Source organism: Echinops telfairi, unplaced genomic scaffold (assembly GCF_000313985.2).
Source record: "Echinops telfairi isolate 266 unplaced genomic scaffold, ASM31398v2 ScPeMD7_23;HRSCAF=83, whole genome shotgun sequence".
NCBI lineage: Eukaryota > Metazoa > Chordata > Mammalia > Afrosoricida > Tenrecidae > Echinops > Echinops telfairi.
The window spans coordinates 13,570,433-13,582,095 of NW_022103920.1; the positions used below are offsets into that span (position 1 = coordinate 13,570,433).

The 11,663-nt window shown below is 57.0% G+C and overlaps 1 protein-coding gene across 1 annotated transcript in view; it reads left to right on the plus strand.

Annotated features, from left to right (window-relative positions):
* Positions 1-11,663, plus strand: part of PLXNA4 (plexin A4) — a 387,926-nt gene that overhangs the window by 369,654 nt on the left and 6,609 nt on the right. The window contains exons 24-26 of the mRNA XM_045288925.1: positions 933-1,123; positions 1,933-2,102; positions 5,623-5,835. Coding sequence (XP_045144860.1) covers positions 933-1,123; positions 1,933-2,102; positions 5,623-5,835 — 574 coding nt within the window. The remainder of the gene's footprint in view (positions 1-932; positions 1,124-1,932; positions 2,103-5,622; positions 5,836-11,663) is intronic.

An 11,663-nucleotide genomic window follows, 5' to 3' on the forward strand; every position in this document is an offset into this window, starting at 1 on the left:
CATGGGAGGGAGCACCTGCCTTGGCAAGAGGCCACCGGCTGACCAGAGACCCTGGTGCAGAACGTCAAACTTCATGAGGGTCTGATATTCCAGAACACACTTCCTCCCCTGGGCTTTCAGTCGTCTTCTCTGATCACGCCCCTAACCACAGTGGGAACCTCCTGGCTGCGGCCCCCAGCATGCAGATTCGGTATTCAGAGCTCAGGGGAGAAGTGGCGGCAGAGGTCAGGCCATAATGAAGCGTGGCAGGAGGCTGTGCTTGCAGGGCCAGGCTTTCTGGGCTGCAGGGAGAAGCCCCAAGTTCAGCAATTAACACACACCCCCTTGCCCCCACCTCAACGACTCCAAACCCACCCTGCATGTCCTCAGGCAAGCTGCTGACTGTTGTGAGCCTTAGCTTCCTGGTCAGCACAACAGGGATTGCAGAAGCTGCCTGCACACAGATGCCCCCTGGATCCTACCCAGAGAACCCAGAGTCTGTGCCAATGCCCCCACTCAGTCCCTGCTCACCTACCCAACAACCAAGGGCAGGGGACTTTGAGCCACATAGGTCAGAGGGTGGGGGCGGGTGGACAGGGCACAGCTGGCCTCCCCTTCTCCTGGGAGAGGGCAGGCCAGCTCGGGAAGTGCGGCTTCACTGGCTGCACAAAGCCCACCCCGAGGATGGCACCCAAGCAAAGCAAAGAACGAGGCCTGTGGATGTTTTTACAGACTGAGCAATTAAGGGCAGGAGCGAGGGAGGGATCTTAGGGATCCGAGCGGGTCCAGGCACCACAGGGGGCACCCTGAGGACCCAGGGCAAGGGCCTGGCAGACCTGGCCATGGGGCAGCTGAAGTCAGTTGCAGAAAGGGTCTGGGGCAGCAGCACTTCGAGGTCCAGGGGAGGGCCAAAGACTGCATGGCTGACGTGTGAGGGGTCACTTGCCTGGCAGAGAACATGATCCGGTCCACGGGCAGCCCCGACAGCCTGCGCTCCCGTACGCCCATGATCACCCCGGACCTGGAGAGCGGACTGAAGATGTGGCACTTGGTGAAGAACCATGAGCACGGAGACCAGAAGGAAGGAGACCGGGGCAGCAAGATGGTGTCTGAGATCTACCTGACCCGACTGCTGGCCACCAAGGTGCCAGGGCGAGGGAGGCGGTGGGGCATGGGTGAGGGGCTTCGCCCAGCCCCAGCCAGAGGGGATGTGCCCAGCCTCTGTGCACATCCCACCTCTGTGACCCCAGTGGCTAGTCCTTCTCAGGTCGCTGTGCCACCTGGGGCCTCCGGCTCAGCCTCCTGGAAGAGCCCATCGCCACAAGCACAGCCCATAAGAAAGCCATGGGAACGGGCGCACTAGCGAGTTTAGCTCTCCCCTGCCCCAGACACTCAATGCATTCCAGAAGGCCCCATCTCGGCGTCATGCTATCTCTAGCATTGGGCACCAGGGCTCTGCCAGTGAGGTCCCCGCACCCCTGCTTCTGGGGACAGTTGGTGCCCACAGCTTGTCTCCCTCACCGGAGGCTGGGCTCTGCACCGCTCTCCACAGAGGCAGATGAGTGACTCCTTTATCAACTCCCTGTCCCAGGGAACCTGCAGGCTGTGTTTGTCCACTCTGACCAAGCGAGCAGTCTGCCGTCTCACCCGGGACAAGTGATAAAGCAGCACCACCACCACCCCCACCCCCCGCCCCACCCCACCCACACAACGGCCTGAGCCGCCAGCGGGGCTTTGGGGGGGGGGGGGGGGGGGGGGGGGGGGGGGGGGGGGGGGGGGGATGGGGAGGGGAACTTCTGTGGTCGGTCCTCAATGTGAGGCAAAAGTCAAGCAACAAAGGGGCGGGGTATGGTGGCAGGAAGACTCCGTGTATGGACTTGGCACCAGGCCGCCAGGCTAACTGTCCGGAACTCCAGCCGAGCTGCTCTGCCATGCCCCCATCCCCCCTCTCAGGGCACGCTGCAGAAGTTCGTGGACGATCTGTTCGAGACCATCTTCAGCACTGCGCACCGGGGCTCGGCACTGCCCCTGGCCATCAAGTACATGTTCGACTTCCTGGATGAGCAGGCTGACAAGCACAACATCCACGACCCACACGTCCGCCACACCTGGAAGAGCAACTGGTGAGTGACGGGCAGCCACGAGGGGGCCCCCGGGCTCCTCAGCCCACCCGCCACCAGCAGCAGGGCCACGGACGTCCTGCTCACTTCCTGCTGGTTACATCTGTCTGTCCATCCTTCCCACTTACCCGCCAGCCAGCAGGCATTTGCTGAACCCGTCGCATGGGCGAGATGATAAGAAGGCCATTCTCGCAGCCTACCTCACCCCAGGGGTCCCCCGTGGGCCTGGCCTTGTGCTGGACACTGAGGGTGGACGGATGAGTAAGGCGTGGTCCCGACACGCCACAGGCTGCGAGGCCAGGTCAGAGACGAGGAAGTCGGCTGTTGGCTGAGAGCGCAATGTGGTGGATGTGGACGCTGTAGAGGAGAGCCCAGCTGGGAAGCCCAAATGGGAATCACTGGGTGAAACTCCAGACTCACAGCTATCAAGTCGGCTCTCACTCATAGTGACCCTATAGGTCATTGGGGAACTGCCCCGTGTGCTTCGGAGATGCTAACTCTTTACGGGAGTAGAGTAGAGAGTCTCATCTTTTTTCTCCGATGGAGCCGCTGGTGGTTTTGAACTGCTGACCTTGTGGTTAGTAGCCCAACACATCACCACCACACTACCAGGGATCCTCTCTACCCCCTGGGAAGATACGAATGTTTTACTCAGAACTTCTCATACCTGGGCTGTTGGCTTGTCAGTAGCAGCTTGAAACTGGACTTTCTATTCCCGTAAAGAATTGCAGTCTCAGAAACTCACAAGAGCACTTCTACTCTGTTCTATAGGGTCACTGTGAGAGTGGACTTGATGGCCATGGGGTATTGCACAGTAAGATGAAACACTGCCTGGTCCCAGGTCCAATAGATCCATGCCCAATCTCACACCCCCTTCTCACAGTGGGTTAGATCCTTGGGCTTTCTGCTCGAAGCCGAGATCGGGTAGATCCACAGGGTTTCCATGGCTGCTTTTCAGAAGCAGATCACCAGGCCTTTCTTCCTAATCTGTCTAAGTCTGGAAGTTGCTCTGCATCTTGTTCAGCACTGGAGCAACATAGAATTTTCCACCGACAGGCATGTAGTGGCCACGCATGAGGTGTAGTGACTGGGAATCGAACCCAGGTCTCCAGCATGGGAGGCAAGAATTATACCACCAAGCCACCAATGTGCCTCACTTGGAGGAGTGGTGAATTTCCAAAGTACCCCCACGTTCTCTCTGTAGCCCAGCAGCCCATCACCAGACCTGGCCGCTAAACATCTTCCTCTCTGTTCAGACATGCTGCCAGGCTAAAGGGGCTCCGAGGGCTCATGCTGCCCTTGGGGTCATAGGCGAGCCTCTTCTCATGCCAGCTGCCCTTCCAAGCACAGACGGGCAAGGTGTTACCCCGAGAACTTCAGTACTGCAGACAGGGTCCCTAGGAAGGAACCCAGTCCGCCCATCCAGCGACCCTTCTTTCCCCGGATCCTGATAGGCTGCTGCCCTGGGCAGGAAACGGTTGGTCTGGGATGGAAGAGACCTGCTTGTTCACTTAGAGTTCATTGTCATTGGTTGGAGCGAGATTGTTGCAGCCTGAGTGGCTGCAATCCATCAGAGATGAGTGAGCAGTCACGTCTTAGTAACATGTTCATCTTTCAGTGGGCAGGTGCCTTGGTGGCTTCCCGGAACTGCTGGCTTCTGGGGAAGGGAGGGGGGTCCTGGGGGCGGTGGGTGTGGAGTCCCCAGGGTCCCTGCCCTGGGGAGTGGACATTTCTGTTGCTAGTGGAAGTTGAGTCAGTTCTAACTCCTGATGCTTCCATGTCGGGGTTGAACTGCCCCATCAGACCTTTTTTCCAAGACCCATTCAAGAAAAACCTAATCATAACCTCCACACCCCCAGCCCCCAAGTCCACGCTGCTGACTCATAGCGACCCTATAGGGCAGGGTAGAACAGTCCCTGGGGGTTTCCCCAGACTGTAGCTCTCTACAGGAGTTGAACGCCTCATCTTCCTCTTTCAAGAGTCGCTGGTGGTTTTGATCTGCTGATCTTGCCATCAGCAGTCCAACGCGCTGCCACTATACCACCAGGACTCTTTGCTGCAGAACCATTGTCAGGGTTTAAACCGCCAACCTTTAGGTTAGCAGCTCATCGGCTGAGGGGGACTTTTGGGAAAGGGAGAAGCTGTGGGAGAAGCTGTGTTAGCTGGGAAGCTGGGGTCCTTCATTCCAGCCTGGATCACAACCCCTCTCCCCATCCCTGGAAGTCTGGGCGGCTGCGGGTCAAATGGCTGTGTCCTCGTCTAGCCAGTTCCGTGCCTCCTGCTTCTCTGCAGCCCCCAGGGGTCCCACGCTTTCCCCCTCTGGAGCGCTTATGATGAAACGCTTGTCACCTCTTCAACTTGTCACCCCTAAGTCATACTTTGAAGGGACTGAACACATTCTCAGTGGTGGACTGGCCCACTTGAATGTTGGAGGGACGCAGTGGGGGGCAAACCACATAGACAGAGCATTTACTAGGATGTTGTCGATCTCATTTCTTAAGATGAGCTGTGTCCATATGTGTGTGTGTGTGTGTGTGTGTGTGTGTATCATATGTCTTTAAAAACAAAACAAATCCCTCCAAGTTCCTTCACCCTCAAGTATAAATCGTGGTTTGAGTGGCTTAAAAAAAAAGAGGACACAAAGTCAAATTGAAATGGTCTTGGGATCTTTAGTGACAAACAGGATCATCTTAAACCAACAGCAACCAAGACGACAGTTTTTATTTGTTTGTTTTTCACTCTATATCAAGAAACCCAAAAGACAAGGAAGTACCCCAGCCATCTCGTGCCTGGACGCTGGGTAAACCTCCCATAAAGTGAGAGGGGATCAAAGAGCAAGTGGACTGAGGGCCATGAGGAAGGCGAGAGTTAGGGAGAGCCTGGAATTCCCAGGGTGGAAGTGGCCACATGAGCTCAAATTGGGGGCTGAGGTGGGGTGCCCCAGGCGGGTGCTCAGAATGTCAGATGAAGAAAGCAGACTATTTTCATTTGTGAAACAGACAGACAACACACACACACAGAACACCTGTTAGGTCTGTAACTACATCAGTGGTTCAAGCCCACCAGCCGCTCCACGGGGCGAAGACCTGCCAGTCTGCTCCTGTAAAGATCGGAAACCCACATGGTGGCAGGACGTTGGTTTTGAAGTCATGCTATCCAGACGGTCTGGGAGACAGACCGAACCCAACACTCCCTGTTGTGGAGTCGGTGTCAACCCATAGCGATCCTAGAACTGCCCCTGGGGGTTCCCGGACTATGTCTTCACCGGAGGAGAAAGCTTCATCTTTCTCCCTCAGAGGGGCTGGTGGTCTTGAACTGTGGACCTTGTGGTCTAGCGGCCCAGCTTGTCACCACTCTGCTACCAGGGCTCCTCCCAGGTCCCTCTGGGTGGATTCAATCCACCGACCTATCAGCTGGTAGTGGAGCGCCTGACGTTGGCGCCAGCAGGGCCACCTCCCTGGCTCATAAGAGCTGCGGGTTCCCTGCCGCCTGCCGCTCTGACCCCCTGCCCCCACCCACGCAGCCTGCCGCTGAGGTTCTGGGTGAACATGATCAAGAACCCGCAGTTCGTGTTCGACATCCACAAGAGCAGCATCACGGACGCCTGCCTCTCGGTGGTGGCCCAGACCTTCATGGACTCGTGCTCCACGTCCGAGCACCGGCTGGGCAAGGACTCGCCCTCCAACAAGCTGCTCTACGCCAAGGACATCCCCAGCTACAAGAGCTGGGTGGAGAGGTGAGTGCCCGTGCTGGCAGGGGCCAGGCAGGGCCGTCTCGGGCCGGGCCTCTGGCCCAGGAGCTCCCAGGCCGGTGGCCAGTGCCGTCTGTCTGAGGCTGGGCTCCCGACCCACGCCCTCCCTCAGTGCCACCCGCCCAGACAAGTGGGACACTTGGGAGAAGTGGGCTTCGAGCTCAGCTCCTCAGCGAGTGGATGGTGGTAACCAGACAAAGACAAAGAACAGCCCCACATCCGTTACCCTCTAGTCAACGTCAGGGCAGAGTGGCTCTGGAGGCTCCATCCATCAGGGTCCCAAGGGGGTCACAGAAGCAGGCGGCCTCAGAGAGGCCACAGAGAGGAGTGGATGGTTTGGAGCCACCATGCTGGCGGTTTGGGCTGGTATTGGTACTGCTTAACCGCTGCGCCACCTGGGCTGCTTGTGGGGCTTGCTAGGCACCATTGAGTTGGCTCTGACTCCTGGCCACGCCTCTGCATGACGGAGCAAAAGGTTGCCTGGTGGTGCTTCCTACCCAGGATGTGGCCCACAGCCAGGTGCATGACGGAGCCCTTCCAGGTCTGTGGTCTGTGGTGTAATGCCCTCCGGGGTCTGGGGTGTGGTCCCCTCCGGGCCGGGGACTTGCTGAACTAGGGGTTGTTGCACACTCCTGCCCGCCTGCTGACCTGGCACTGTGTGCAGGGAGGCCCTGCACACAATCCTCCTGCGTGTCCACGCCCCCGTGGGCTGTGTCCTGGTGGCTTCGAGACAGGAAGCCCGCTGTGGCACTTCTTGGACACAGAAACCGAAGCAGAAATGGCTGCCACTTCGGGGACTGGAATGGAAACCAGCATTAGAAGGGCAGTCTCCATCTTTACACCGAGGAAGGGAGCCCAGGCAGTCACTGGGATTGGGTGGTAGCCTGGCTAGCTCCGTTTTGCTTTGTCCCCTGGTTCCGTATCCTTGGACATCCTTTGCCTGCCCTCCCAACTGGTCTGTTGGGAAGAGAGCCGACTCGCTGGCCCTTGTGCCTGATCTTATCCGGAGAGGTTCCTCACCGCTCCTCCTGGACAGAAACTCAGTCTCCTGATTATACAACTCCAGGGCCCTCGGCATGGTCACCTGCTGTGTGGCACGGAGAGGAGGGACAGCATGGACACGGGATGGAGACTAGGCAGGAAGGGGCATCCGCATAGAGGACCCTTCCCAAGCCCCCGGAGACTCGGGGTGAGAGGAATGTGTGTGCCCAGCTAATGCTGCCCCTTCCGCTCAGCGTAAATGAGATTTCTGCTACCCAGCTGCTGCGGGTCACGAGTGCCCCGGTCCACTTGGTTATTTTTAGGAGTGGTTTGATGGTTTCCATTTCTTATCCCACTAGTTTCTTAGCAACCAATGGTGCTCTCCGGAAAGCCATCTTTCACCGTGCTTCCAGGGCTTGGAAAAATCCTTCCTCCTTTCCTTCTGGGGGTGAAGTGGCTGGGTCTGGCTGGATCTGGTGGGGCGGTGGGGGTGTAGGGGTGTGCATGCCTGGGCCGGACATGCACTTGGAGATGGGCAAATCCATCTCACACTCACTGCGGAAACCTCAGACTGCAGTCCACTCGCCAAAGGGGAGCACCCATTCCAGCAGGTAGAACTGGAAACCTGACTTTACCCTCCCAAGGGGCACCTCCACAGCCTGGCGGTCAGAAGGTGGCAGGCTCCTCCTGTGGGTGGGGCTTACACTCTTTGGTGCACTCTGCCTGTTGGTGAAGCACCGAGGAGCTTTCTGCACCGTCGCCATAGCCGAGCCACAAAACTTACCTGGCTGGGCCCCTCTCTAGGAGCCCAGGTGGCCCAGTGGGTTGCCTGTTGGGCTGCTAACCTCAAGGTCAGCAGTTTGAACCCACCAGACATTCCAAGAGAGAAGCTGAGGCTGTCTGCTCCTGTAAAGATTTGCAGTCTCAGAAATCCCTTGGGGCAGTTCTACTCTGTCCATGAGGCCTCTCTGAGTCGGAATGCACCCGGTGGCAGTGAATTTGGTTTGGGTTTGATCCTCTCTTTGACGCGGGTGGAGAGCAAATAAGCAAGGAAGCCTCACAGATCCTGCTGTTGAAACAGCCTGGGTGAGTCTATCAGCATCTCTCCCAGCTTCTGTCTCCTCAAAGTTCGTCACCAACTCACCCTCCCACCCATCTTCCCAGCCCTCCTCCCTGCCATCCTCCCATCCACCTTTCCATCAATCATCCATGCATCCATCATCCATCCACACACCTTTCCATCCATTCTCTCAGCTACCCTCCCAACATCTTCCTATCCATCCTCCCACCCATCCTTCCACCCATATTCCATCCATCCATCCATCCATCCATCCATCCATCCATCCATCTTCTGTCCATCCTTCCATCTTTCCATCCATTCTCCCTGCCACCCTCCCTTCCATCTCCCCATCACTCTCCCATCATGCTCCCATCTACTCTCTCACTCATTTCCCACCCCCATTCCACCCAATTTCCTGCTCACCCTCACATCTCATTTCTGCCTCCAAGCGAGGGGCAATGCTAGTGGTTGGGGTCCCACTGCAGAGGCTCCGTCCACATGCCCTCTACTCGAATATTGGGGCTTTGCTCTCAGCCCCGTCTCAAGAGCAGGAAATGCGTGTCTTCGTTCCCCAATTAGCCTAACTGCCCTGTCATCTGATGGAGCAGGAGCTAACGCTGCCAGCCCCACCAACCAGCACATCCTGATCAGCAGCTATCTCTGTTTCATTACAGTACCCCTGCCAGGGGCACCATTTGGCCATGACTTTATAGAAGAACTTCAAGGTTATCCCTCTGGCAACAGCAGCCTGCCTCCCTCACAGTCCAACAGGCTTCCCCACAGAGGAGGTGGAGGGGAGGGGACTCACAGTGAGCCCTCTGGGACTGGGAAGAGGGACGTGCCACACGTCTGAATGTCATCCATCACACGTGTCGTGGCATGAAAAAAGGTCAGGGGATTTCAATATTCAAATGCTCCTCCCCAAGAAGCCATCTCTTCAGGCCTTTGAGTCTGTGACAGCGCTCCCCGGGAGAAGGAGCGGAGGTGAGGTGTAGACATTTCATTCACTTATTCATTAGTCCTTGGGTCCGACGTTCCCCAGTGGCTGTCCAGGGCCGGTTGGGCACTCCCTCGGCGCTGTTGGACTTGGCTGCACTGCAGCTCTCCTGGCCGGAGAGGACACGTCGACAGCCACTCATCACCAACTGCAGTAGTGGGGTGCTTTGAGTACAGGGATACCCCTTTGGGGCCAGGAGAGACCATGCCATGGGGCCACAGTCCAGCTGCTCGGGGCCCCAGCCCTTGCAGCATCTCTCTAAGGCAGATACAAGTACAGAGCCCTGGTGAGGCATCCTATCCGGTACAAGCAGCCTATCCAGCTCCCAGGGGAGCGGGGTTCTTCCTGGGAGGCCCTGGAGCAAGTTCAAATGCAGGGGCCCAGCCAACCTCTCCCTTCTCTGCCTGCCTGCCATGAAGCCAGCCAGTGAGGATACCCGCTGGAAGTCCATGGAGAGGGCAGAATTGAAGTCTTCACAATCAGTAAGGCTTCATCGAGGAGCAGCAAGTCTGCACAAAGGGCGGCCCAGTCCGAGCTGAAAAGAAAACAATTATGCGGCCAGTCATGGACAGCCATGGTCTCACCAGGCTGAGGGCACTGCCAAGGGGCAGGGGGAGCAGAGCTGGGGAAGGGGGGAGGGCTCAGCAGAGGGGGCTGTCACCCAGTCCTCCTCCCCACCCCAGGCAAGACTTCGGGGAGAAAAGGCAGCCTGTCAGTCAGACTCTGAGCCTGACCTCTGCCAGGGGCACTGGGAAGCAGATCACCACCTCTAATCAGCAGCTTAGAACTTGCTTAAGGTCATGCGGGTGACCCACTTATGAGCAAGTGTGAAGCTGCAGGTGGGCACCCATCCAAAACTGCCTCCTCTGGATGCAGGAGACAGGAAACGCTGGGCCACCCCGTGCAGACCTGAGCTCACTGTTCGAGGGGACCCGTCCAGAGAGGCGCCAGCTCAGAGAGAAGGTCCCAGCCCTGCCCCGACCACAGTCCATTCAACCAGCCAGCCCATGTGTCCCCCTCTCCTCATTCACATACACTCACACATTCACATACATAGACACACTCACAAGACATACACTCATACATTTTCACTTACACGCACATACATGCACAAGACACACATTAACATACATATGCACTCACACATAAACGTACACACACATACTTTCACAGACATGCACTCATCTACATATACACATTCACATATATACTTACATACTCACACTCAAATGTATATTCATAAGACACACAAATCACATTACACACATACATACATGAGTATATATATATATATATATATATACCCACAAATATACATATACACACAGTCTCTTTCACACATACATTCATAGTCACATTCACATACATACACATACCAGACACACACATGTATACACTCATGTACACTCTCACATACACTCCTTAAACACTGCCTTTGGAGAGTGGCTCTGCTCCCCATGACTGGCAGGTGGCCAGCCACCATGTGGATGGAGGACCCGGGGTTGCTCTTTCTAGCAGAGCCCTCCCCGCACTGTGCTGGCCAGTCCCTACCCTGGGTTCTTACACACACTGTTGTTCCCCTACCCATTGGGCCGCCCTGCCCGGAGCCAGCTCCACAGCCAGCGTGGCCATGTAGTCCACGGGGTTTCCCTGGGCTGACCCCAGCGGTCCTCCAACCCTTTCCCCAAGCTCCACCAGAGCCTGCTCAGCCTCTCAGAACACACCACACACCCCTCTACTGGCAGACAGGTGGGAGTCAAACTCAGGTCCCCCCAGTGGAAGGGGAGAATTCTACCACAGAACCACCTGTGCCCCTGTGTTCTGCAAATAGTAGCAATAAACCCAACCTGGCATGGAGTTCTACCCCCAGAGTCATGAGGGGTGCATTCAATCAAACCAAATCTGCTCCAATTGAGTCTGGAGGCTGAACCCCTGAAAGCCGACTGCCGCCTCTTTCTCCCATAAAGAGACTGGGGCTTTCAAACCTCAGACCTATCCATTAGCAGCCCTGTGCTTAATTCCCGGTGCCACCAAGGCTCCTCAGCAGCATGTTGGGGGGAAATGAAGCCACTTGCTTAAGGTTGTGCGGGTGACCCACTTACGAGCTAGTGTGTAGCTGCAGGTGGGCACCCATCCAACACTGCCTCCTCCGTAGGCTGGGCTTTGGCACGGCTTCCAGACTGTGAAGAGATCTCACAGGCTCTTTCTGGATGGAGCAACTCAAACCGGAAAAAGCAGGACCAGGAATGAGTGGCCTGAGACTCCCCAACTCCCCGCCATCGAGTGGATTCTGAACTGCCCCTGTGGTTTTCCAAGACTGGAATCCTTTAAGAAAGCCTCATTGTTCTCCCGAGGAACAGCTGGTGGTTTCGAACCGCTGACCTTGCAGTGAGCAGCCCAGCACGTAACCCACAACACTGCAGTAACTGGAGTAGGAGGAGCTGCACCACCACTGAGAGAAGATAGAGAGAGCTTCAGTCCAGAGGGGCTGGGAGGCAGGGCAGGGCCACCTCCCGCCACAAAGCTAGATTCACTCAGCAGCTGTGGGGGTGAGCTTGCCTAGCCAATGCCGGGGTCCAGGGGGACCAGGGACAGTTCTCTCTCCCTGTTGCCCTCTGACCAGCCCCCTCATTTGCCAGAGGGCACAGATGTCATCCAAGCTGCTCTGCCTGACCCACTTCCCAGCAATGACAGGTCTGTGCTCCCGGAGCAGCCGGGGCTCCGAGCAGGGCCACCATCCCAGCCCTGCCTGCCCTCTCCAGCCTGGGGTGCTCT